The 27,623-nt window shown below is 44.5% G+C and overlaps 1 protein-coding gene and 1 non-coding gene across 10 annotated transcripts in view; one reads left to right on the plus strand and one right to left on the minus strand.

Annotated features, from left to right (window-relative positions):
- Ppp6r2 (protein phosphatase 6 regulatory subunit 2) overlaps positions 1 to 27,623 on the minus strand; it is a 78,613-nt gene that overhangs the window by 25,433 nt on the left and 25,557 nt on the right. For 5 of the 9 annotated variants that reach the window (XM_040753980.1, XM_040753976.1, XM_040753977.1 and 2 more), the window contains 7 exons: positions 24,312 to 24,554; positions 18,947 to 19,133; positions 11,743 to 11,880; positions 8,456 to 8,521; positions 5,026 to 5,138; positions 4,587 to 4,700; positions 630 to 756 (listed from right to left, as the gene is read on the minus strand). In XM_040753980.1, coding sequence (XP_040609914.1) covers positions 630 to 756; positions 4,587 to 4,700; positions 5,026 to 5,138; positions 8,456 to 8,521; positions 11,743 to 11,880; positions 18,947 to 19,133; positions 24,312 to 24,538 — 972 coding nt within the window. In that variant the 5' untranslated portion in view covers positions 24,539 to 24,554. Of the gene's footprint in view, positions 1 to 629; positions 757 to 4,586; positions 4,701 to 5,025; positions 5,139 to 8,455; positions 8,522 to 11,742; positions 11,881 to 18,946; positions 19,134 to 24,311; positions 24,555 to 27,623 lie in introns of those variants that run through there. The other 4 variants (XM_040753979.1, XM_040753982.1, XM_040753983.1 and 1 more) reach the window with 4 other exon arrangements.
- LOC121143029 lies at positions 14,155 to 14,261 on the plus strand. Its single transcript, XR_005880166.1, has one exon. It is a non-coding gene; the product is annotated as a U6 spliceosomal RNA (small nuclear RNA).

Here is a 27,623-nt window from a genome sequence, read left to right on the forward strand (position 1 = left end):
CCATCTCACTGGCCCCAAGCTTGCTTCATTAGATTGGATTCAGGAATTCTCTGATCCATCTCTGTCCCCTTTTCCATAAACTGAATGTTTGAGGCTGACAAAACAGAGTTCTTGCCTCCATGAATCCTTCCTTATTAGTGTGTTTGGGGGAACAAGACGGACAAGGCAGTCAGTAAGGTGGGTGTACTAGGAAAAGTGTGGGAACTGTGTGTGGGAAAGGACAGCAATGGGAGGCGGCTGCTGGAGAAGACCTGGTGGGCAGGAGGCAGTGGAGACCTTTGTAAACCTCACCCTCCCCAGCCTAACCCAACAACTACCTTGAGCTCCCCTAGGATCTGGGGCCCCAGGAACTGAGTCACCCTTGGCTAGGTGTGCCCCAACCCAGAGGCTGGTCATGCTTAGTTACCTGGGGAGTATGCAAATGTCCTACTCCCAGGCCTCTCCTAGTAGAGACAACATGGGTATTCCTCGCTAACAGCAGATTTTAACATTTGCCCAGTGGTTGGTACTCCAGTTAGCATCTCGAATGGCAGCATCAAAGCATCAAAGTAACTCTACATTCTGTCTTAGCCTGTACATTACGCCACCGAATGTCTCTCAATGTCCCTAACAATCTCTCAGCCATTTACCTTTGGCGGGTGGAGCAGGAGCTGATGGAAGTTCTTCAGCCGTGGCTCGATGCCATGCAGGATGCTGCTGTTGACGGAGTATGACCTTTCCAGTCCCTGAGAAAAGGAGTCCACCAAGCCTTCTGTTCTGTGGATAAAGACAGCAGCAGAGCCTTGGCATTTGTACCATGTCCTAGCACTCCCCATTCACCTTGTCAACATTCTGCCCAGTGTCTCCCAAAAGTTCTTGTTGGGTTTTCCAAAGACAAATCTGAAAAGGAACATTACTCAGGACATTACACATTTTCTGGTGACCAGTGTACTGGGAAGAGAAAGGCTTTCGGCCCCTTAGCAAAACACTTATGGCTGAAATCCAAAAGCACAAGGCAAAAGAGTGACACAGGACTTGCTGCCCTGCTGTTCCCTTAATCCCTAGAAGGGGTCCCCAGTCTTCAAGTGAGAACCAGGAGACAAAGAACCAAGCCACATAGTTTCTTTGCTTTTTCAAGACAATTCCTCTGATATATATGTATGTAAATATATTTCCCAATTAATAAAAGTAATATGAGATCAATACAGAAAAAAACCTAAATAAAGAATCAAAGGAACAGGGGCTGTCTCTGCTCTTTTGCTGACTTTTGGGACCCTTATCCTCATGTGTCCAGCCTTCAACTTGATATGCCGTGTTTGGTTGATACCCACGGGAGGTCTGCCCTCCTCTGAACAGAAATGGAGGAGTGGGAGTGGACGGGGACAGGAATAGAAGAGAGGAGGACTGGGAGGAGAGGAAGAAGGGAAACAATGGTTAGCGTATAAAATTTATTTAACAGCTGTAACTTGTCATGCTACGTTTGGCTGATATCCCAGGGAGGCCTGCTGGGTTTTTTGTTTGTTTGTTTTTGTTTTTGAAGGGAAACAGATAGGAGTAGATCTGGGGGAGAGGGAAAGTGGGGGGGTACTTGGAGGAGTGGAGTGTGGGCAGGGTGTGATATATGAAAGAATAAAAATACTTCTATTTTGCCTTTTTTAACTACTAAAAACTTTATTTATTTATTTGTTTATTTATTTTACAACCTGACTGCTATTTCCCTCCTTCCTCTCTTTCCAGATGCTCTCCCCACACCTCCCCTCTACCTCCCCAATCACTCCTCCTCCATTTCTGTTCTGAGGAAGTCAGGCCTCCCATGAATGTCAACCAAACATGGCATATCAAGGTGAAGGCTGGATGAGGCAGCCCAGTATGAGGAATAGGGTTCCAAAAGCCAGCAACAGAGCCAGAGACAGCCCCTGCTCCCACTTTTAGGAGTCCCACAAGAAGACCAAGCTATACAACTGTAACATGTATGCAGAGGACCTAGGTCAGACCTATACAGGCTCCCTGGTTGTCAGTTCAGTCTCTATGAGGCCCTATGAGCCCAAGTTAGTTGATTCTGTGAGTTTCTTTCTTCTCTTAAAAAAAAAAAAAAAAGTGAGGCTGGGCGTTGATGGCGCACACCTTTAATCCCAGCACTCGGGAGGCAGAGGCAGGTGGATCTCTGTGAGTTCGAGGCTAGCCTGGTCTACCGAGTGAGTTCCAGGACAGCCTCCAAAACAATACCCTGACTTGAAAAAAAAAGAGAGAGAAAGAAAAGAAAAAGAAAAAGCTCTATGTAGCCCTTGGCTAGCCTGAAACCTGCCTGTCTCTGCCTCACTAGTACTGTGATTGAAGGCATAGGCCACCGTGCCTGGTTCTCTTTCTGTTTTTTTAAATTTTATGTTGTTCTTCCATCACATGCAGGGCTGAGTTTGCCTTTCAGAAGTGGTCTATGAGGCTGGAGCGATGACTCAACATTTAAGAGCACTGGCTGCTCTTCCAGAGGACCCAGGTTCAATTCCCAGCATCCACATGGCAGCAACTGTCAGTTACTCCAGTTCCAGGGGATCTGACATCCTCACACAAACAAATGTGCACGTAAAATAAAATAAAAAAATATTGGGGCTGGGGAGATGGCTTAGTGGCTAAGAGCACTGGCTGTTCTTCCAGAGGTCCTGAGTTCAATTCCCAGCAATCACACGGTGGCTCACAACCATCTGAAATGAGATCTGGTACTCTCTTCTGGCCTGCAGGGATACATGCAGCCAGAACAGTGTATATATACATAATAAATAAATAAATCTTTAAAAAAATAATTTTAAAAAAGTGGTCTATACTTTCTGGATTTGTTAAAGAAATTAATATTCTAGTTGTAAAGTAGAGAAAATGATTACTTATTTTTTAGGCAATACACTAATATTGATGTACTGAGGTAGTTTTGGGAAGAGATTTACCCAATTTCTTGTTCTTGTCCTGTGTGTGTGTGTGTGTGTGTGTGTGTGTGTGTGTGTGTGTGTGTGTATTAGTAATACCAGGAAAGAATGCAGTTCACCCCCACATGAGGAAATACAGCAATTGCCTTGAGGGACAGTTGGAATATTACCCCCAACATGTGACAACAGAACAGTTCAGAAACATCTTAGAGTTTGTTTGGTGGCTGCAGAGAACCTTAATCCAATGATGGAGCTTGAATGTCCGTTGAAAAGGCTGGGGTGGGGGGAGGTCTCAGTGCTTAGCAATGTCAAGATCCTCCTTCACTATCTCCTTTTGTGACATGCCTTCCAGGGGACTCCTCTGCTACTGACTCCCCACAATCTGTTGTCTTATCTGTGGCTCACAAGGTAAGATCAGATCATGTTTTAAGTGGCTGTGGCTACATATAGCCTGCTAGGATCTCTGGGCCAGCCTGGGATCAGTTCACTTTCTAGAATTTATATTTGGGGTCCTAGAAAGTTCTCAATCACCTACATTCCCAAACAAATTCAACCTTTCACACCAACTCATGTCTCCTGCTTCCTCCTATCTTAGTTAGGAAGTGGTACTTTGCCTCAGAAGGCTGCCAATAGCAATACTGAGAATAACCAGTATGGTGACCTTCAAGCTTCATACCTCCTTATCTATATTTTAGCACTATGCTTTTGCTCATCATGGAATCCTCTTTGGCTAAATGGGGCCTCTCAGAAAACACTTCCCTGACCAGTATGTCTGTCTTCCAGGCAGACACAGACTTAGGGGTCACATGTTTTCTACACTGAATCACCTGTCCCCATAATGATCTCCTGGGACAGAGAGGAACACTGGAGAAAAAGGGCCACATTTTGGCTGTCTCTGTCTCTTAGGACTCCATGCTGGGTTTTTAAATAGCACCTGAAATATGGAAAAGAAATGAAAGACAAGGGCTGGAGAAATGGCTCAATGGTTAAGAGCACTTACTGCTCTTGCAGAAAACCTGGGTTTGATTTCCAACACCTATCTAGCAGCTCACAACCACCTGTAACTCAGGTTCCAGAGACCCTGTTGCCCTCTTCTGGCCTCCACAGGTGCAACCATATGGTGCACATACATTCATTCATTCAGGCAAACACTCATACACAAAAAAATAAATACATCAAAAAAAGAAAGAAAAGAAAGAAAAGAAAAGAAAGAAAAAAGGGAAGGACAGCCCCAGCCCCAAAACAAAGTGTCTTATTGAACACTTGGCAGAGAAATTATCGCCTGTGGGTGACAGATGAACACAGCATGTGTCCTTCCCTAGCATGGAGACAGACATGTAAGCAGCAGACACATGCTGAAGTAGAAGAGCCCTCCCTGCAGGAGACACTCATGCACTGTAGATAGTGACCAGAGCAGCCCTAGAGAAAACCACATGTATCCCATATGCTTCTATAAACATACTGCAACCAGTAACAGAGTGCCAGCAGGCCAGGTGAAACTATGCCTACTAGTGAGGGTCAAAGAGGATCTAGCTACAGCTGCAAAGGAGACCTTTCAACCAGAGTGTCTATCCACATTACAATTTGTATAACCAAAATTAATTAAAAATAGAGCATTTCCTGGCTCCTCCTAGATACCTATATCCTGTGGCATAGGGACAATGTATGCTGCTTTTCAAGGGAAAGGCTCACCCAACACGCCTTGGCTCCAGCAAGGCAAGCAGCACCTGCATCCCACTGACCAGGCAGCTCTCCATCTGATCCCCATCAAACATGTTCTTCAGAAGCTGCTCCACACAATCCTGCCTGTTGGACATATGTAGAGGTTACTGTCTGGCAGAACAGACACACAGACATAATGCAAGGACATTCTTCCCCAGAGGACACCACAGCACCGTAAGCCAGGTGGGGACTCATTCTAGCTTTGTTCAGGATCAAAGCCAGGTATGCAAAGCTTATATAACATATAATCCCACTGGTCCCAATTGCCTGCACCACCAGGGCTTCCAGTGATATCCCTTTCTGGACTCTGAATTAGCGACGCCAGTGTCATCTCCTGTGTTCAAAACAGGTTCCGAGACATGCCCATGATTCAGTGGGGCCCACCATACCACGGCCCACTATCACTCACGACTCCAGTGTTATGAGGAGGGGGTCTGGCTCCACAGCCTCCTGCAGTTGACTACCCTGGTCTCTGCCCAGCCTGATGATGTCACAGAGTGCCTGAGAAGCATTTGACTGCCTCTGAAAAGACAAGGGAAACAGGTCCTCCTCAGCAAAAGACACCCACTAGGCAAGTGAACCCTGATAATATATTTGGAATTTTTATGAACCAGTTTTCTATTAAGATTCCTGAAATGGTTCATTTAAAAGTGGCATGTGGCCAGGCAATAGTGGTGAACGCCTTTAATCCCAGCACTTTGGAGACAGAGGCAGGTAGATCTCTGTGAGCTTAAGGCCAACCTGGTCTACAGGGTGATTTCCAGGACAGCCTCCAAAGCCACACAGAAACCCTGTCTTGAAAAACAAAACAAAATCAAAAGACAAAACAAAAATATAAGGAAGTAGCATGTGTCTGCTTTTTCCATCATCAAGTATATCTTTTAAAAAGATATACTCATCCCATTCCCAGGAATTAAAAATGGGGCCCAACATAGCTAAGTATGATATATGCCTTTGTGATCACTCTATATCTTTGATTCACATTCTAACATGTATTAAATATGTAACCATGTTATTCTGTATTTTAAATTTAATATTTAGCAGTACTGTTATTTACAGTTAGTCCCATAACTCAGGAGCAGGATAAGCTGCTGAAGAAAAAAGTGGAGAATTCAACATTCCTAGGGAAATATGAAAAAACTGAGATTTTAAAAAGCCATTTGCGCCGGGCGTTGGTGGCGCACGCCTTTATTCACAGCACTTGGGAGACAGAGGCAGGCGGATCTCTGTGAGTTCAAGACCAGCCTGGTCTACAAGAGCTAGTTCCAGGACAGCCTCCAAAACAATAGAGAAACCCTGTCTCAAAAAAAAAAAAAAAAGCCATTTGCAAGGCTTTCAGGAAAAAAATTAAAGCAACCAGGTTGGCTCTGTGACCTTAAGCTTACCTTTAGGACCAGGGACAGGCCAGTCACCCTACAACATTCACACCACTGGTAGGCTTCTACTAACATAGAAAAATCTCCCAGCTGTTTGGTAGGCTCAGTGGCCAGACAGGGGCCAAAACAGAATGGCCAGGCAGTAGTGAAGACTTTGGATACATGTCAAACATTGATTGAGGATAATGTGTGTGTGCACAATTTCTCATTTTTCTTTTTGTTTTTTTGAGACAGGGTTTCTCTGTCTAACAGTGTTGGCTGTCCTGGAACTTACTTTGTAAACCAGGCTGGCCTTGAACTCACTGAGATCCACCTGTCTCTGCCTCCCAAGTGTTGGGATTAAAGGAGCACACCACCACTGCCTGACTGTGTGGACAAATATTTACAACACATAGCAAAGCTTACTAGGATATGACTCAAGCTCTCAACAGTGATTACTGTAGGCAGGATTAAGATGGCTCAAAACACCTGTGGTAACATTGACATCCATTTTTTGCTCTTTGTCCATAGTTCCTGGCTCATAGTCTACTCTGTTAGTAGGTTATAATATCCTCCTCATCCCAGCGGGCTCCTGCTCCATGACCTGGAGTAGGTAATGCTTCACAGAGTCCAAGAAGAACCTGGACAGACAGGCCTTGCTGGGTTTTCCTCACCAAATCTACGCAGTTAAGTCTCAACAACAACCCTCCCACCAAAAAAACACAAACAAACAAAAAAAACCTTAGACTGGGTTTGAGGAGTTTCTGAACAGCAAAATGTGTTCCTTCAGGCAGTACACCTGGAAAAGACAGGAAGCCCTACACCCACTCTTCCACACATTACATTAGGTAACTCTTCATATCATAATAAACCAATAAAAGCTACAAATTATTTGTACCTAAGGAAGAATATAGTTCAATGTCCAGCTGGCCAGTCAGAAGCACAGATATAGGGTGGCAGCAGGTGGGGTAGTCTTGGTGACTAAGCCCTCAGACCTGTGCCATCTGTTACTATATAACAAGTGTCAGAGGTGAATTATTACAGTGTCTGGCTGGTGTTTTCTGAGAACTGACTGCTTGGCCTTACTCCTCATTTGCATCAGAAAGTCTTGTATAATGAGAGTTTAGTAAGAGATATTGAGTGGGAGTTGGCTTTTCTTTCTATGATTACATTATGTGCCTCTAGGAAAGCCTCACAAAGGGCCCTAATTAATCCTTCAGGTATCCATGCCCTTGCAAATCTGTCCTTGAATGTAGGCTAGACCTGGATATTCAAGTCTAAAGTGCAGAGTACATTAGAGCAGTGGTTCTCAAACTGTGGGTCGTGACCCCTTAGGGGTCACATTCTGCATATCATAATCACATTACGATTCATAACCATAGCAAAATTACAGTTTTGAAGTAGCAACAAAATAATTTTATCATCAGGGGTCATCGAAACATGAGGAACTATATTAAAGGGTCATAGCATTAGGAAGGCTAGGAACCCCTGCATTAGAGGGAATGCCATCATTTCTGAGCTGAATTTATAGAAGTCTGGTGTAAGTCCAGCTTACTCCTCAAAGCCAGCTACCTTAGTGTGAGCCCTGCTATCCATTCAGAAGCCCACCTCGAACAGAGCTGAGGGGTTACCTGGATTAGCAGCCTCTGAGGAACTGAATGCAGCTAAGCTACTTGTGACTAGGAAAGTGGATCTTATTTCATTTGTGTCCTGAAATGATTGTAATCTTGTGAGAGACCCTGAGAAGAGGAGCCAACAGACCATGGCCAGATCCCGGACCAGGGCAAGTGATACCGACAAAGAGTTAAAAGGTGCTTGTCACAGACAACTCAGCTACAGCTGCCTTGTCATTCAGCCATGGAACCCTGTTCCAACTGTTTCATTATACACGTATATGAAGTAATATGTGCATATATAAGCGTGTAGATACAAGCCGGGCGTTGGTGGCGCACGCCTTTAATCCCAGCACTCGGGAGGCAGAGGCAGGCGGATCACTGTAAGTTTGAGACCAGCCTGGTCTACCGAGCAAGTTCCAGGACAGCCTCCAAAGCCACAGGGAAACCCTGTCTCGAAAAACCAAAAAAAAAAAAAAAAAAAAAAAAAAAAAAAGTGTGTAGACACATACATACACATATCCATTTATACATGTATATGATATATATCTTTTTTAACTATTTTAGAGGCAAGTTCTCACTATGCAGCCCAGACTGTCCTGGAACTCACTATGTAGACAGCATAGCCTTGAACTCATAGAGTTCCAACTACCTCTGCCTTCCAAAAGCTGGGATTAAAAGCATATACCACCATGCCTGGCCTATATTTATTTTTAGTAAAAACAAAATTGCCTAGACATTAGAGAAAAAGTATCTAATGGTCCTCTTCAAAGGAAAGAAGTGCTTGCCCCATTCACACAGCAGCATGTGATCCCACAACCTAGTGAGGGGTTTTTCTGTAAGAAGGTGGTTTTGTGAGCATCACACTCACATCTTCATCCTGATGGGGATGGATCAGTTCCACAAGTCTCTGGATGATTTTCTCCTCATTAAGCCACTAAAAAGAGAGAGAGAGAAAAGTCCAGTTCAGTACCTGCTCATAGCTAACCAAATGAAGACAGTCCTGTGATACAGCAGAGACTTATATGCCCCAGTGTCCTGGATAGACTCTGACGTGCCTGTCTAGACCCAGGAAGAACCAAAATGATGCAATAAACCCAGAGAATGACTCAAAGAGTTTAATGGGTGGGCCACTGTCCATGTTTCTTAACACTACATACTCTCTCCACTTTTGGGACACGCCATTTCAGAACCTAAAGTGCACAATGAGCAGAATGGAGTCCAGAGGCCAGCCAGATGTGAGAACAAGACACATCTCAGCTCCCTGTGGCATCAGGGCCTTCCTTGGATCTGGAAGGCCAGAGGACTGGGTTGTGGTGGCAGGAGCACTGTAAGGGCCGAAGCTCAAGCTTTCCAAGGTCCAGGGCACTGGAGACCCAGTGAAGTGATGTCAGGCCACAGTGGAGCTGGCAGACTGGCTCCACTAGTGCCCTTTGAACTCTGCACCTCAGCCTCCTCATGCCCCGGTGAAATGCCCCACGGGGATGCTTTCCCATGTGAATGAGGAGCACAAGTGAAAGATGAAAGGCGAAAGGCTAGGTAGTCTTCGGTGGTGGCTTCAAAGAGAATGGCATCCATAGGAGCTTACGTTTGAATCCTTGGTCTCTGCTGGTGGAACTGTTTGGAAAGGATTAGGAGGTGTGGCCTTGTTGGAGGAGTGTTACTGGGAGTGGGCTTGAGGTTTCAAAAGACTCTTGCAGTTCCCAGTGCTTTCTCATTGCCTTCTACTAATGGTTCAAAATGTGAGTTCTGAACTGTTTCTGCCACCGTGTCTTTGTCCCACCATCATGGATTCTAACCCTCTAGAACCAGAAGTCAAATTAAATGCTTTCTTTTAAATTGTCTTGGTTAGGCTAGGTGTGGTAGAGCAAACCCTTAATCCTAGCACTCAGGAGTCAGAGACGGGTAGATCCCTGACTGGTCTATAGAGTAAGTTCTAGGCTGCCCAGGACTACACATAGACAAACATTTGAAAAACAAAAACAAATAAGCAAAGAGAGAGAGACAGAGAGAGAGAAGGAGGAGGAGGAGAAAAGGAAGGAAGAAAGAAATTGCCTTGGTCATTGTGTTTGTGATGGTTATTCTTTTTTTTTTTTTTTTTTTTTTTGGTTTTTACGAGACAGGGTTTCTCTGTATTGTTTCGGAGGCTGTCAGTCCAGCCCGGCCTCGAACTCACAGAGGTCCGCCTGCCTCTGCCTCCCGAGTGCTGGGATTAAAGGCGTGCGCCACCAACGCCCGGCATGTGATGGTTATTCTTGTTGTCAACTTGACATCTGGAATTAACTAAAACCCAAAAATGGGACACACCTGTGAAGACATTTTGCTTAGCTTGAAGTGAAAGATCCACTTCTAGTCTGCATCTGAGCTGGGAAGACCACACCCATTGCTGGCAGCCTACATAAAAGGACACAGAAGAAGGAAGCTCTCTCTCTGCCTGCTTGTTCTAAACTCACTACCAAGTACATTCCTTCACTGGCATTAGAACCTACTTCTTCAGGATTCCAGCATATACTGAAGACCGGCTGACCCATCTGGCCTCATGGACTGAACAGCTACTGGATTCTTGTACTTTCCATTCACAGTCATCCATTCTAATAAATCACATATATATATAAAGAGATTCATTCTATAAGTTCTGCTACACTAGAGAACCCTGACTAATACAGTGTTTTAAATGAGCAACAGAAAGTAACTAAATAAGCTCCCCACAAATACAACAGCCAATGTGCATATTGCATTCACTGTATAAAATGCCATAAGGAAACGAGTTATGAACCTGAATGAGAATAACCAGCACTTTATTCTTTTATTTCTCCCTTTTAATTTATTGAAAATAGATTTTTTTCTTATACAATGTATCCTGAGTACAGTTTCTCCTCTATTCCTCCCAGTTCATCCCTTACTGCCCCTCCTTCCAAAAATCTGGATCTACCAAGACCCACAGCCAAAGACTAGGTGGAGCCAGAGGAACCCTGCAGAAGAGGGGCAGGAAGGATTGTAACCAAAGTGCCAAACATGGACCCTGTATGGGTCTAAGCTAAGTCCTCTGTATATACATTATGGTTGTATAGCTTGGTGTTCTTGTGGGAACACTTCACAGTGGGGGTATCTCTGACTCTCTTGCCTGTACTTGAGACTCTTTTCCTCCTACTGGGCTGCCACATTCAGCTGTGATATAGGGTTAGTACCTAGTCTTATTGTATCTTGGTAGGCCATGTTCAGTGGATATACCTGGGAGGCCTGCTCCTTTTTTTTTGGAAACAGAGGAGGAGTTGATCTGGGGGGTGGGGAAGTGGGGGGGAACTGGGAAGAATGGAGGGAGAGGAAACTGCAGTCAGGATATAATGCATGAGAGAGGAATAAAAATTAAAAGAAAATAGAAAATGACAGGCTTCCAAGAGATAACAATAAAACATAACAACATAAAATATAATTATAATAAGAAAAAAGAAAAACTATCACATCTTTTATTTATTTTTTGAGACAGAGTAGGTAACCTATATATTATGAGACACTACGTAGTTCTTAGTAGCCTGGAACTCACGAGTCTACCTCTGCCTCCCAATTGCAAGGATTACTGGCTTGTAACACTATGCTCAATGAGAATGGCCAGCTAAATGACACCTGATTCTGAGAATGAGAAAATGGACAAAGGTCCAATTGCTTACTTTGTTAGACTTCAAAATGGGGAACAAACAAAGCCTCACCCACAGCAGGCAGACGCTTGCCCTCTAGGCTGGACATGCTGCTCTTCCCAGGGACGACTGCAGGGTCTTTCCCAGCAGAGCGTGGTGTCCACACTCCACATTGAGAGATGCACCCCTGCCTCAACTTGTAGTTTCCTCACAGTACCACTTGGGTTTGGAGCCCACACCTTGCTGAGCATGGGCTCTCGGGTCTGTGTGGGTGCCTGGGTGAGGGAAAGGGCGGGAGAGAACAAGGGGCCATGTGCTGGGGGCAGACGGAACCTCCGCACTTTGCTGCTGACTGGGCTGGAGCAGGACAAAAGTATAGACAGAAACAGGCGGTGCTGAGGGACTAAGTGAAGAGCTTGGGGCTGGGCAGCTGGTGCTTCCTGAACCAGGTGGCCTGACCTTAGACCCTCCCATGGAGAAGAGATGGTATCCCCACACGTCCACACACACTCCTGGCACTCACATATAGGACCTCTTGCCGGAGACCAACTGGCTCCACACAGCTGACCAGGCGCAGCAGCAGGTCCATGAGAGCTGAGGTGCCTATGTGCTTCAGCATCAGGCTGATGAACTTCTCCTTCTTCTTCAAAAACGTGATCACCTGAGGTTAGACACACCCAGTAAGAAAACAGGCTTCTGACAGGAAGGAACACCTTAAGAGCTCTCACGAGAAAGATAATTAACTTTCAGTTATACTGGGAGGAAATGAAAAAATTCCCTCCTAAGACAGGCAGAGTCCTAGAGGACAGTGACACAATGCAGAGTGGCAGTCCCACTAGCTGGACAGCACGTCTGGAGAACATTGCAAGTTACATGCGCAGTCATCACTGAGCATGTGCTAGCTCAAGGTGCCCGGCAGAAACAAACGGCATAGAGAGAACCAGCTGGGAGATGAGAGTTGTTGTTTCAGAACTACACAGAGGGACCCTGCCTGAAAAACCTTGTCTCCTACCTCTTCACGCTGTGGTATGCACTGTCTTACACCATACACATACATACAATAATAAATAAACAAACAAATTTGTAAAACTATCATGAGAAGTTAATATAAACAGCTTTATACCAATCTGTATGCATCTTAAAAAAATAATTTTCAAAAACTCCAATTAACCAGTGGTGGCCCATGACTTTAATACCAACACTTAGAAGGCAGAGACTGGTGGATCACTATGAGTTCAAGGCCACCCTGGTCTACATAGTCATTTCCAGGACAGCCAGGGCTACATAAAAGAGAGACTCTGTGAATCCCAGCACTTGGGAGGCAGAGGCAGGTGGATCTCTGTGAGTTCGAGGACAGCCTGGTTTACAGAGAGAGTTCCAGGACAGCCGCTGAAACAATACAGAGAAACTCTGTCTCAAAAAACCAAAAAGAGAGAGAGAGAGAGAGAGAGAGAGAGAGAGAGAGAGAGAGAGAGAGAGAGAGAGAGAGAGAGAGAGAGAGAGAGAGACTGAGACTCTATCGGAAAAAAAAGGTGGGGGGAAGCAACAAACAAACAAATCAAATCAACCAGGGTACATGCCAGTAGTCCCAGCCCATGGAAGGCAGAGGCAGGAAGATCAGAGTTCAAAATCATCTTCAGCTATATCGAAAGCTCAAACCCAGCCTGGGCTGCACAACACTCTTCCTTAAAATAAACAAATAAGGAACACTGTTAAAAAGAGGAAGACTCCAGGGTCAGTGGACAAAGGCACTTGCCGCCAAGCCTGATAACCTAAGTTTGAGCTCTAGAATCCATATAAAGGTAGAAAAGGACAGGTGACTCCAGAGTTGTCTTCTGGCCTCCATATGTACCACAGCACATTGTGTACCCCTCCCACAACATCATACACATAAATACAAAAGCAACAAATTTTAAATCTTTATTTTTACTTCTATGTATGGGTGTTTTGCCTGCATGAATGTCTGTGTACCAGGTTTGTGTAGTGCCCGTGGAGACCAGAAGAGGGTGCTGGATCTCTTAGGACTAGAGTTACAGTTTTGAGTCATCATGTGGGATTAGAACCTGGATCCTCTGGAAGAACAACCAGTGCTCTTAACCCTTAAATAAAAAATATTACATTTATTTATTGTATATAGCAGAACATGAGGGTACCACAGTACATGTGGCAGTCATATAGGTCCCAGGGATTAAATTTAGGTTACCTGGCTTCACCCACTAAGCCATCTCTCTGACCCCTTAGGCTTGATTTATTTTTTATAAGATTTATTTATTATGTATTCTGTCTGCATGTATGCATGCACACCAGAAGAGGGCACCAGATCTCATTATGGATGGTTGTGAACTACCATGTGTTTGCTGGGAATTGAACTCGGGTCCTTTGGAAGAGCTTCTGCCTTTGGTTCCTGCCCTGATTTCCTTTGTGATGGATTGTGATGCAGACCTGCAAACTGAAATAAACAAACGCAAGCTGCTCTTGGTGTTTTATCACAGCAACAGAAACCCTAAGACAGAAATTGGTATCCGGTTTGTGAGACATGGCTGACAGACCTGACAGTGTTTTTGGAAGGAAGGACTTTGAAACTTTGAGCTAGAGAAGCCATGGAGTGTGGGAAGCTTGATGAGCTGTTTTGTGGGACCTTAGAAGAGAGAACAGTGCAGATAATAGAGGCCTGCCTTGTGAAGTTTCAGAGGGAACTGCTTTTAAAGGATTTTTTTATTTACTTATTTTTATTACATATACAGTGTTCTGTCTCCATGTCTGCCTATATGCCAGAAAAGGGCACCAGATCTCATGATAGATGGTTGTGGGCCACCATGTGGTTGCTGGGAATTGAACTCAGGACCTCTGGAAGAGCAGCCAATGCTCTTAACCTCCAAGCCATCTCTCTAGCCCCTCAGAGGGAACTCTGAGAGTCCCTAGAGACTCAACAGGGGTGCTCGCTTTGGCAGCACATATATTAAAATTGAACCAATACAGAGAAGATTAGAATGGCCCCTTTGCAAGCATGACAGGAAAATTCGTGAAGCATCCCATATATTTAGATGCTGAAGAGTTAACTCTCCACACTGATGGTTTCTGGTGGGGGTGGGGAAGGACTTAGTTTTCTTTAAGGGGCTGGCCACTGGGAGTTTGAGAAACACAAATTGGACCTTTTTCTCCTCCTTTTTTGGGGGAAGGCACAAGGATGTGGGTGGACTTGGGAGAACTGGAAGTGAGTGTGATCAGGGTTCATGATGTGAAACTACCAGATAATCAATAAAAATATTATTAAAAAACAAAACAAGAGCCGGGCGGTGGTGGCGCACGCCTTTAATCCCAGCACTCGGGAGGCAGAGGCAGGCGGATCTCTGTGAGTTCGAGGCCGGGCTGGACCGACAGCCTCCGAAACAATACAGAGAAACCCTGTCTTGTAAAACCAAAAAAACAAACAAACAAACAAACAAAAAAAAAAACACACAAGCTGGAGAGATGGCTCAGAGGTTACAAACACTGGATGCTCTTCCAGAGATCCTGAGTTCAATTCCCAGCAACTACATGGTGGCTCACAATCATCTGCAATAAATCTGGTGCCCTCTTCTGTCCTGCAGGCATACACACAGGCAGATCTCTGTGAGTTTGAGGCCAGCCTGGTCTACAGAGCGAGTTCCAGGACAACCTCCAAAGCAATTCAGAGAAACCCTGTCTCAACCTCCGGCCCCTCAAAAAAGAACTTGGTAATATATAAGATTTTTTTCCAGGTGGTACTGGTTTTTTTTTTCTTTGGGGGGGGGTTTAGTGCATTTGGATATTTTGCCTGCAGGTGGTGTGTATGTCTGTGCACCGCATGAGTGCAATGTCCACAGAGACCAGACAAGGGTGTCAGACAACTGCAGTCACAGGTGGTTGTGGGCCTCCAAGTAAGTGCTAGGAATCAAACCCAGGTCCTCTGGAAGAGCAGTCAGTGCTCATAACTTCTGAGCCATCTCTCTAGCCTCTGGTACTGTTTTTAAAGGCATGAAGAAGTCACAGAGAGATATCAAGGCTTAGCAACATGTGACAGGGTCACAATCCCCGAAGAGAGCCCAAAGGAGGCTCCTGATGAAGGTGTAGTCAGTTGCAGTAGAGATCCCAACATTTTGAAGATGCCAGTACCATAAGACGGCCACCAAGGACAGCAACAGGTGTGGAGCCAGCCTGAGGCTGTGAATGGTATTACATGTACCGTGGCAAGTCCTTTGGAGCCCAGAAGATCTGACACTGAACTTCACACTTTGGTTGGTGGACTCTGGTTTGATCTGACTGTAACTGCTCTGGCTCTTCCTTTTTGAAATGGGAAAAGATGTAACCTTTTTATTTATAGAAGCCCAGAGTTAAGAGACTTTGAAATTATAGTGGCTTTGAGTATTTTAAAGAGGCTTTGAACTTTGAAAGAAACTTCAGATGCTTTAAAGAGACTAAATCTTAAAGTGTTTGACTTTTTAAAGACTGGGACTTCTAAAAGTTGGAATGTTATAGCCAGGCATGGTGGTGCCCACCTTTAATCCCAGCACTCAGGAGGCAGAGGCAAGCAGATCTCTTGTGAGTTTGAGGTCAGCCTGATCTACAAAATGAGTTCCAAGATAGCCAGGGCTGTTACACAGAGGAAACCCTGTCTCAAAAAGCAAACAAAAAAGTTGGAATGTTTTTGTTTGTTTGTTTGTTTGTTTTGCTTTTTCAAGACAGGGTTTCTCTGTAACTTTGGAGGCTGTCCTGGAACTCACTTTGTAGACCAGGCTGGCCTCGAACTCACAGAGATCCGCCTGCCTCTGCCTCCCGAGTGCTGGGATTAAAGGTGTGCGCCACCAACGCCCGGCAAGTTGGAATGTTTTATGTTGTAGTATTAATATTAATATGAAATCTTGGGGATGAACAAGAAAGAAAAGGTTAAAGTTTGATAGTAATGTGTTTACGCGTCAGGTTGACAAAGGGTCAATTGTGCTGGTTAGTTTTTTTTCAACTCGACACAAGCTAGAGTCAACGGAGAGGTGAGAACCTCAACTGAGAAAATGCCTCCATAAGGTCAGCCTATAGACAAACCTACAGGGCATTTTCTTATTTGATGAATCAAGGCCCAGTGCACTGTGGGTAGTGCCACCTCTGGGCAGGTGGTCCTCAGTATATAAGGAAACAAACTGAGCAAGCCAGGAGGGAGCAAACTAGCAAGCAGTGTTCTTCCATGGCTCCTGCTACAAGGATTGTGCCTTGAGTTCCTACCCTGACTTCATTTGATGATAAGCTGTGATGAGAAACTTTAAAGTAAAACAAATCCATCCTCCCAGTTGCTTTTGGTCATGGTGTTTGTCCCAGCACTAGATAACTGAACTCACCTGAATTGAGAAACACATCATTTTGAGATATCAAAGGCAACCTGTACACTGCAAGAACATTTAATAATATTAAGGCATTATTGTTCATGTTTTATGTATGATAATGGTATTGTGGTTATAACTATAAAATACATCTCATCTTTTATCTGTTTATCTGTATATCTCATCTCATATCTATAATTTTCTTCAAAATAATCTGATGAGGTTAAAAATAAGGAGGTTCAAGCCAGGTGTTGGTGATGCACGCCTTTAATCCCAGTTAGTTTGAGGCCAGTCTGGTGCACATAACGAGTTCCAGGACAGTTAGGGCAACACACAGAAACCCTATCTCAAAAAAAGGAAAGGAAGGGAGGAAGGAAGGAAGGGAGGGAGGGAAGAAGGAAGGGAGGGAGGGAGAGAGGGAGGAAGAGAGGAAGAGAGGAAGGGAGGGAGGAAGGAGAAAAAAGAAGCTTCAGACAAAATATTGGTTGTAACAGATAATGTGGAAGCCCAACTATGGAGACACTAGGGCTTAAAAACTAGTTTATATAATTTACAGAGATTTGAAAGAATTGACAGTCCTTTCCCTAACAGTCCTGTTTCTGGTCATTCTACACTTTCAGGAAAGCTCACCCTGCCTGCCATAGCCAACCCTAGGAACAGGCCAACTCCTAGGTAATTGACGACAAATTTTGGTAGAGCAATACAAGGAACTGTCAAAATGAAACAGGTATTTCTATAGGAAAAAAAAAACACATGATTTATGTATAAGTGAAAAAAGCAATTTGTAGTTATCCAGTATGACACTATTATGTAAAAATTAACAACCATATGTTAACTACTGAAAAAGTAGCTATTGCAAGGGTACAGAACCTACATATTTCCGTCTTTACTTGAATTCCACATAAACATGTTAGATTTGTCAGCACAATACAAAATTTTAACAAATTCATTTCATATTACTCTAATGCAGTAGGCACGAGATAAAGGGAGAAAAGGGAAATATATGAGGAGTAAAATTGTAAAGAAAGCCTGAAAGTGGCAAAAGAATATGATTAGGCTACAGTAATTATGGGGTTCACAAATCTAGTCATTGGGCTGCAAGTCTAGACACAAGACTCTCTGAAACTCACAGTGGACACCCCACACAGCACCATTCTTCTCCTAGGATATCTGCTTACATTCCTTCCCTACAGTACTGCCACCCCACTGCACACACACGTGGGAAGGGGATATGAAGGCACACACACATACAAATACATACACATATGATATTGCCACTCTTCATTTCTGCTCTTTAAAACAAATATGAGATAAGACTGTCCTCTCGCCGGGCGTTGGTGGCGCACGCCTTTAATCCCAGCACTCGGGAGGCAGAGGCAGGCGGATCTTTGTGAGTTCTGAGACCAGCTTGGTCTATAAGAGCTAGTTCCAGGACAGCCTCCAAAGCCACAGAGAAACCCTGTCTCGAAAAACCAAAAAAAAAGACTGTCCTCTGGAGTCCCAGGGCTAAAGACACAGACAAAATGTGCATTTGTCTGCTAAGTGGATATTTGATGGAATTAAACTATTACAGCTAATATTTTAGGAGTATAATAATACTTAGCAATATTAAAAAGAAAGAAGTCTTTATAATTTACACATACTGGACTATTTACAAAAGACACTGACATCTGAGATGTGTGTTTAAATTATCCATGAGAATGGGTAGATGAGATAGATGCTGAACAAACTCAGCAGGAGTTGATGAGATAGATGCTGAACACAGCAGGAGTTGATGAGATAGATACTGAACACAGCAGGAGGCACAGCTGCCATTACACTTCCCCTATTCACATCCCCACTTCATTTAATTAATTATTTTGGTTTTTTGGAGACAGGGTTTCTCTGTGTAGCCCCACCTGTCCTGGAACTCACTCTGTAGACCAGGCTGGCCTCAAACTCAGAAATCTGCCTGCCTTGGCCCCTGAGTGCTGGGATTAAAGGCCAGCACCACCACTGCTCAGCTTCACATCCACATTTTCCCACAAAAGCGTTATCTTTTTTTTTTTTTTGCTTTAAAGCAATCACCATTCTGGCCACACAGACATGCCACTCACAAAGACCCCAAAATGTAGATGTTCCTGGTTCCTCCAGAGTGAGGGCATGTTATAGAACCCCATGTTTATGCCTGATCAGGGACTTGCAAAGCACCCATAGAGGACAAGAAGTACTTATTCCAGAGCTGGCTCAGAGAACATCTTTGGAAAGCCACTTTACTTAAACTACAGTTCCCATATCAGCACCCACACTGTTCGTTTATGTTCTGTTAAGCAAACAAAATGCTGTCCCAAGAGCCTGGTGACAGTTTCACAGTGTCATCAGTGACTGTCCAATACATTTGGCGTCATGTATCATTACCTGTTCAGTTTTCCTTGCAATAAGATTGCCAATGGTCTTGCTGAAAAAACTGGCAAGCAGAGGGTTGAGTGGTGGCTCCTGGTCCAGGAAGTCATACAGAAGGTTCAGCAGACTCTCATCCTCGCCTAATCTGTCGCTGATCTGTGGCACATCACAAGTCAGAAGCTCACAGGCTGTGTTTGGGTATCTAAAAGGGCACACAGTCCAAGCACTGGAGGTGAAATTAAACTTCTCTAACTCTTAGGAAGCAGACACATGTCAGGACTGGAGAGAGAGCCCAGTGGTTAAGAGTATGTATTGCTCCTCCAGAGGACCTGAGATCAACTCCCAGTGCCCATGTCTGGTGGTGGAGCCGACTGTAACTACAGTTCCAGGTAATCCAACACCTCTAGCCTCTCAACATGGCACTCTCTCATATACACACATACACGCAATTTAAAATAAACACATTTTTTTAAAAAGGAAGCAGACCCAGAACAGACCTCAGAACAGAATGGAGACTTTCTAACAACTGCAATTTCTGACTATTGGAATTTCAAAGTGCTACACATATCTTTTATGGGCTCTATATACCCTGTACTCTAAATAGTCTAAATTTTTCTGACTCTACTTCCATTCTGTAAATAACTTTAATTAAAAACAAACAAACAACAACAACAAAACAAAACAGGATTTTATGTAGCCTGGACTGGCCTCTAATTCACTATGTAGATGAAGATGGCCTTATCCTCCTGCCTTTCCCTCCCAAGCACTGATTACAGGTGTGCACCAGCAGACCAGACTTAGACAATCTTTCTTTTGCTCCTGGATTCTCTCTGTAGGCCTTCATCCTCATGTGCCAGGTCTCTCCCTGTTGACTGTTGGTGAGGCTGAGTCCCAGTTATGCTCATGTTTCTCCTTGGGAAATTGCCTTTCTTCTTCTCCCCACTTCCTATGCCTTCAAGTCAGTAAGCACAGACCAAAACTGTTCTACAGTAAGAAATATCATGTCTGCAGCTAGGAAATAGTATCAGTTGTGAGACATCATGCAAGTATCTTACTATTAAGAAATGCTAGTATGTGCAAATATACTTTTCACTTAATGAAAATGACCATAGACAAGATAACCTTTAGCCCATTATGTGTGATTCCATATTATCACTGTGTCTTCTCCAGCAGCTGGTCCACACAAGACAGAAGACAACCAATGCCCTGAAAACAGTTCTCCACTGGCTGTGGGATGTGGGTGCTCCTTCTCAGTCCAACAGGAAGGAACAGCCTTCAGAACCACGAAGGCGCTATTAGTCATACAGACCCAGCAGGACATACAGGACAAGTAGGCCTTTGGATAGGAGAATAGTGTGGGAAGTGTTCAGGGACCCACAGGCTGGGTGTGAGAGAGGCCTAAGGGTAAAATTAGTTCTGGGATTGTTCCTTCCTGGCTAACCTCTCGGCCTTGATGTCCTTGTCTGTGAAGTGGGGTAGCCAAAGTCCCACCTCCTTGGGATGGCTGTAACCCTGCACAAGTGTTTGGTGTAGAGGATCATACATGACCAGTGAGGGCAGGGAGACCAGAGAGAGCAGGGGAAAGGGTCATGTCAGCAGTAATGAAGGTCACAGTGATGCTCTACCAGATCAAATAAGACCTGACTTGCTAGGGCAGGGCAAACAGCCAAATCCTAGGGGGTGAGGGAGCAAAGGAAAGATTGCACTCGGAGACATTTTCACAGCTGGAAGTAATCAACTTGTCCACACACAAGGTGGAGCTAAAAGATACCAACTCTTCTTTTCTTTTTGAGTCAGGGTCTTTCTACACAGCCCTAGCTGTACTGGAACTCACTGTGTAGCCTCAAACTCACAGAAATCCTCCTGCCTCTGCCTCTGGAGTGTGAGCCACCACTTCTATCCAAAAGATACCAATTCCCCATCTAGGTAGGACTATGCTTTTTTTTTTTCTTTATACATATTTTATAATTACTTATTGACAAATAGGCACTGTTCTAGTAGTTAAAAAAAACTTACAAAAAAACAAAACAAAGCAAAAAACTGGGCAGTGGTGGCGTATAACTTTGATCCCAGAACTCGGGAGGGCAGAGGCAGGAGGATATCTGTGAGTTAGAGGCCAGCCTGGTTTACACAACTAGTTCCAGCAAGGACAAGGCTATATAGAGTAATCAAAACAAACAAAAAACTTACAAAAAGAGTAAGAATTTTACTTAAGGTCAGGTGTTGGTGGCACTCGGGAGGCAGAGGCAGGTAGATCTCTGTGAGTTCCAGTCCAGCCTGGTCTACAGAGCAAGTTCCAGGACAGCCTCCAAAATAATACAGAGAAACCCTGTCTTGAAAAACCAAAAAAAAAAAAAAAAAAAAAGAATTTTGCTTAAATATGACAAATGGCTCATGCAACCTTGTATTGGACCCTTCCCCCATAGGGATCTGCTGACCAGCTTGTGACTAGGAACTTCTAGCAAATATTTCTTATTCCCCTCCTTCCAGTATTGCCTAAATGCAGGTTCCTGTTATCTGCCCATCATTATTGCCGGAGGGCCCTGGGAACGTGTACTTCTGAACTTGGTAGTTGCAATAAGAGGCATTCTCTTTGCAAGAATGACCCACTGTCTTTTGTCTTCATTTCAATCCTCAGGCCCTCGCCCAAATCCTTGAGGAGTTTTGTAGCCCGGGCGCTACAACCTTGTAGATATTCCCTCCTAAGCTCCTATTCCAGTAATACAGAATTAGAAAGGCAAGAAGAGCGAGCACGTGGTTACAGAAACACTGTAGTGGAGAGTCTGCCTAGTATTTGGCATGTAGGAGGCTGTGAAATTAATCCCCAGTAGCACATACCAGGCATGGGATGGGGGAAAATGAAAGAGAAGAGGAAATGGTACTGGCTTAGACAATGTCCAGGAAAAGCAGACACTCAGGTGCTCACAGAGAGAAGTGAGGGTAGTGTTCAAGCTCCAGAGAGGTGTAATCAGTGTCCTGGTTGGAGAGGGCAGGGTGATGTGGAAACATCTTAAGCTTGAGTTAGTTTGTTCTCAGGAAAAGTGGACAGCCCTCTGCTAACTGAGGGATCCTAGATGGAATGGAGAGATGATGAGACACTAACTAGATAGAAGTAGGAGACAAGTTCCCAGTATGCTTACGGGTCTACATCCCACAGTAAGAACTAGGGTTCTTTTCTAAAAGGAATGCTGGGATAGCAAAGGCACAGATAAAGTAGCAAGAGTAAGACCAAGAGAAAGGAGGCCAGCAGGGTGGCTCAGCAGCGAGGGGTGTTTGCTGTGTAAGCCCGTCAACCTGAGCTCCGTCTAAGGGTGGATGGAGAAATGACTCCACATCTTCAAAATATAATGCTCAATTACCTGCCCAGAAAGAGAACAGGAAAAACTAGAGGGGAGAAGAAATAATGCAAAAAAATTTCACTACACTAAGGTCTATTCAATTCCAATTGAACAGGTCCATGAAGTCCTTAACACAATAGAAAAACAAAAACACAAAAAGGAAAACAGCCCCGTGGGCTGGAGATGACTCAGTGGTTAAAAGCTCATGCAGAGGATCCAGGCTCACTCAGTTACCAGTACCCACAAGATAATCCCAGAGGACCAAGGCCTCTTCTGATCTCCATGGGTACTGCACCCACTTGGTACACAGACATACATGCAGGCAAAACACCCATATTTGCTAAAAAAAAAACAAAAAACAAACAAAAAAAAAAACATCTGGGGCCAGGCAGGGGTGGCACATGCCTTTAATCCCAGCACTTGGGAGGCAGAGGCAGGCGGATCTCTGTGAATTTGAGGCCAACCTGGTCTACAGAGCGAGTTCCAGGACAGCCAAGGCTACTCAGAGAAAACCTGTCTCAAATAAACAACAACAACAATCTGGTGTTTATGTGTGTGCAGCCCACAACAGCACTGATGCATCCGCTCTGTTCCATCGGCTCACTTGCATGTTTCAGGCTCCCGAGAGCCATTTTTTTCTCACTGCTTTCTCTGCTTAGCTTAGCACTCATGCATTACTAATCTCTCTCAGAGTCTGACTCTGCAAATCTCCAGTCATTAGTGCTATTCTGAGAATCCCTGTCTAGACCCCAAAGCCCCTTAACTACACCCCTCCCCTCCCTGTCACTCAAACTGGGAGACACTTGTAGAGAAGACGGCAGGTGGGCTGTGTGGTGACACTGAGACCACAACAGCCTCCAGCTGTGGTCACTCTATCCATACAGCCATGGCTCCTCTGACAGCAGGCCTCTGCTCTTCCTAGAACTCTGTTTCCCGTCATGGGACCTTGTCAGACAGACGGACTGCCCAGAGGAAGAATTCACAGCCCACCACAGGCTGCCTCATCACTCAGGCCTGCCCTGTTTCCTTCCAAAGGACAAAGGTCAGCAAAGATCTGTTGTGAAGGGCCAGGTTAGAAATATTTTTTGTTAGTCTCTTTTGCAACTAGACTCTGATTGTATGTGGATTAGTGTGACATATCCAATGACACCAAAAAAGTCATCAACATGTGTAAGAAAGTGCTCTTTAACTTTTTTCAAACATTTACAAATGTAAAAGCTGCCAGGGGTCGAGTATATCTGAGATCCTAGCATTCGGAAGGCTTGGCAGGAGGACTGAAAGCTAGACTAGTATGTGCCACAGAGTAAGTGTCTGTGTCAAGAGGATGGGAGGGAGGGAGGGAGGGAGGGAGGGAGGGAGGGAGGGAGGGAGGGAGGACAAACAGCACATCATCATTCATATGTGCACAGTATGCTTCCTCCTAAGCACCTAGATCTGTGCCTGTTGGGTTACTTGTCCCCATCTCTCCCCAGAAACACTACCAACCATGTGTCCTATTCATGGAGCCAAACTTTCTAAGCCTGACTCCTACCCAAAGCCTCTTCCCACTCCAGACTCTGCTCTTACTCAAAGCTCCAACCATCCTGTGATGACACTGTCCCTTCCCTTTTGTCAGCTCCCAACATCCTGTCAAACTTAATATATTTTAGAAAAATTTCTAAAGGGTTAGTGTCACTAATGATAATGACATACTTCATCTGAATTAAATACCCCAAAGCAAAGCATTTCCTGGGGCTCAGAAGTCAGGCATCACACCTCTAACCTATCTGTCAGCTCTAATGATGACGGGGCCCAACTCTGCAGTCTCAGACACCTACTTATCACTGGGTCTTTCTTTCACCAAACTGTTCTAACGTGTGTCTTATAACTCACAGTGAGAAAGCACATACACAAGAGATCTGAAACTTCTTAAGCCTCACAAACTGCCCAGCCACCTCCTCACTTCTCATGTGGTGATGCCCCGGCTCTAGCTGGCCTTAGACACTACCCACAGCCTCCCTAAGCACTGCCAAGCTGGCCTGGGAAACAGCCTCAGTACATACTTGAATCGGACCTTCTCTTCCATGTCCAGGGGTGGGTCCTGTGTGATGAGGTTCACCAGCTCCTCCATACACTGCTGCCTGCACAGGAAGTCCAGCAACTTCTGGTTCTGAGCCTTACACTCTTGCAGGATGTCATCTTCATCCATTAACTCTTGCAGTGTCACATGTTCCTTGTCGAGCAGCTTGTCAACGTGGGACGTGGTATTCAAGTCAAATTTCCAGAACATGATGGTGGCCACAGAGCTACAAGCAAGGACAAAAGAAGAGCTCACTCCTCCACAATCCACCCTCAACTATACTATTCAAAGTACAAGAAGTTCATCCCCAACATACATACAGGCAATCCTGGGGCCCAAGTGATTGCTCTTATCTATAAGTCTCTTAGGTTCCTCTCATTAACCGACCTCCTCCCCAGTCACAGCATCCCTTAATCCGACCTAACTCTCCCCTACCCACAGTGTTTATTTCAATCATGGTTCTAAGGGACCCACACATCTGTCTCCCAAGTATCAACACCAGGAATACCCCTCCATCCTGAAAAAGCTAACTCAAACCAGGATTAAATACCCTCCCAGTATTTAAACCCTCCTGAGCGAACACTGGACATGTGTTCCCAGAACACTCTCAAAGCCTATACTCAACAAGCCAAACTAAAGACAGCCTGATTTGCTTGACGCTGCCATTTTTTGCAGTCATGTGTCACCTAGCTCCTCAGTTGATGTAACACCAAGGTAACCCATGAGACAACCATCTCCTTCACATGCGCACAAACCATGCACAAAGTCTTGCCACAGCAACCTCAAGATCGTCACTAACTCGGCCCTTCCTCTGCCTCCCCAGCCCTTCTTCCAGCTTTTGCTGTCATGCCTACACAAGGCTGTCCGTCCCCATGGGGCTCACTGTTAGTGTGCAGGCCAGAGTGAGTTAGCCAACAGCTTTTACTGCTCTGATAACAAAAAGAAAACATGAAGCTTTATCTTCAACAAAGCTAAAAGCTTGTCTTCAAATTATCTTTTAAAATTCATGTGTGCACGCGCACAAGTACACCATCCAACCAGGAAAGCAGCACACATGTGTGGTGGTCAGAGGGAAAGCTGTGGGAGTCAGTTCTCACTATCATGTAGGTCTCAGGGACTGAACTCAGATAATCAGTCCTGACCTTCTCACTGGTCCAAATGATAGATCTTTTTATAGTCATATGAGGTTATTTACAAAACTATAATAAGATCTGAGGGGGGCTTATCTTACTTGATACTTTGTTTTTTTCAAGACAGGGTTCCTCTGTGGCTCTGAGGGTGTTCTAGAACTCGTTCTATAGACCAGGCTGGACTCCAACTCACAGAGATCCGTCTGCCTCTACCTCCCAAGTGCTGGGATTAAAGGCATGCACCACCAACACTCAGCTTTACGTGATACTTTTACTTTAAAAAAATCTAAAAGACTGGGGTTGGGGCTGGAGAGATGGCTCAGAGGTTAAGAGCACTGGCTGCTCTTCCAGAGGTCCTGAGTTCAATTCCCAGCAACCACATGGTGGCTCACAACCATCTGTAATGAGATCTGGTGCCCTCTTCTGGCCTGCAGGCATACATGAAGTGCTGTATACATAATAAATAAAATCTTTTTTGTTTGTTTGTTTGTTTGTTTTTCGAGACAGGGTTTCTTTGTATTGTTTTGGAGGCTGTCCTGGAACTCGCTCTGTAGACCAGGCTGGCCTCGAACTCACAGAGATCCGCCTGCCTCTGCCTCCCGAGTGCTGGGATTAAAGGTGTGTGCCACCAACGCCCGGCTAATAAATAAAATCTTTAAAAAAAAAGACTGGGGCTGAAGAGATGGTTCAGTGGTTAAGAGTACTGACTGCAGAGCCAGATCATTTCTAGTATCGAAACCACTATTCCCAATGGGCTGTAACTCTGGTCTCAGGTGATAGATATAACACTATCTCCTCACCTCTGTGGGCACTGTACACCTATTATACACACACGTGCATGCAAGTAAAACATCCATACACATAAAATAATGTTTTGAGACAGAATCTTACTGTGTAGCTCTGGCTGGCCTGGAACCCATTACATAGACCAGGTACAACTCAAACTCAGAGGTACACTTGCCTCTTCCTCCAAAATGCTGAAATTAAGGATGTGGGCCACAACACCTGACACTAAAATAAACTTCAAATAAAAAAAATAAAAGATGGGCTGTAGTTCTTTTTTTGTGTTTGTTTTTTTCGAGACAGGGTTTCTCTGTGGCTTTGGAGGCTGTCCTAGAACTCACTTGGTAGTCCAGGCTGGTCTCGAACTTACAGAGATCCACCTGCCTCTGCCTCCCCAGTACTGGGATTAAAGGCGTGCGCCACCAACGCCAGGTGGGCTGTAGTTCTTAAATGTGTTTGCCTGTTTGTAAATCTGAGGTAGCTGTGGAACCCTGACACAGTAGCTTCTGACATATGTATTTAATTACTTTTCAATAAATGTATAAAATCAATTAAATGGAAAAAAGTGTGTTGTGTGTGCACACGTATGCATGCATATGCATGCAGCGTGTGTGTGTGTGTGTGTGTGTGTGTGGTCTTTTTCACCAAATTATTCCAGAAAACTAAATATGCATAAATAAGCTTATATTCAACCCTTCACACCAAACCCCAAATTAACATGATATAGATCACAGGTTTAATCACAAAATCTACAATTAGAAATTCTAGCAGACAATGTTTTGGAGACTGGGAATGCAGCTCAGTGGCAGAGCCATTGCCTAGCATATACAAGGTCATAGGTTTGTTTCCCAGCACTAGAGGCACAGGGTGGGTACAAAGGGAGGGTCAGAAAGATGACTTCAGTGAGACCCACAAGGTAAAAGGAGAGAACCATCCCCATAAGTTGTCCTCTGTTAGCAACAAATCAAAGCAAGAACATACGCACATATAACTTATAAAAGAAGAGGTAATAAGTAAGGTCCCCTCCCAACAAAATTGTGAATTTATAAGAGCCAACAAGATGACTCAGTGGTTAAGGGCAATTGCCTCCAAGTCTAACAACTTGAGTTCAATCCTGGGACACAAATGCTAGGAAAGAGCTGAGTGTCACTTTTCCTCTGACTTCTTTTATGTGTGCTACTTGCACAGCACACACAGGTGCGCACGCGCACACATGCACGCAAGCACACACATGCACACACATACAAACAATAAATGCAACTAAACGTTGGGGTTCATGAGATTTAAGAAAACATTTATGAAAGAATAAGTAATGCATCAGACCTCCACAAAATTATAATCTTCTGGAGCTGGCAATATGACTTAGTGGGTAAGAGATCTTG

This window comes from Mesocricetus auratus, unplaced genomic scaffold (assembly GCF_017639785.1).
Source record: "Mesocricetus auratus isolate SY011 unplaced genomic scaffold, BCM_Maur_2.0 Super-Scaffold_100010, whole genome shotgun sequence".
Lineage (NCBI taxonomy): Eukaryota > Metazoa > Chordata > Mammalia > Rodentia > Cricetidae > Mesocricetus > Mesocricetus auratus.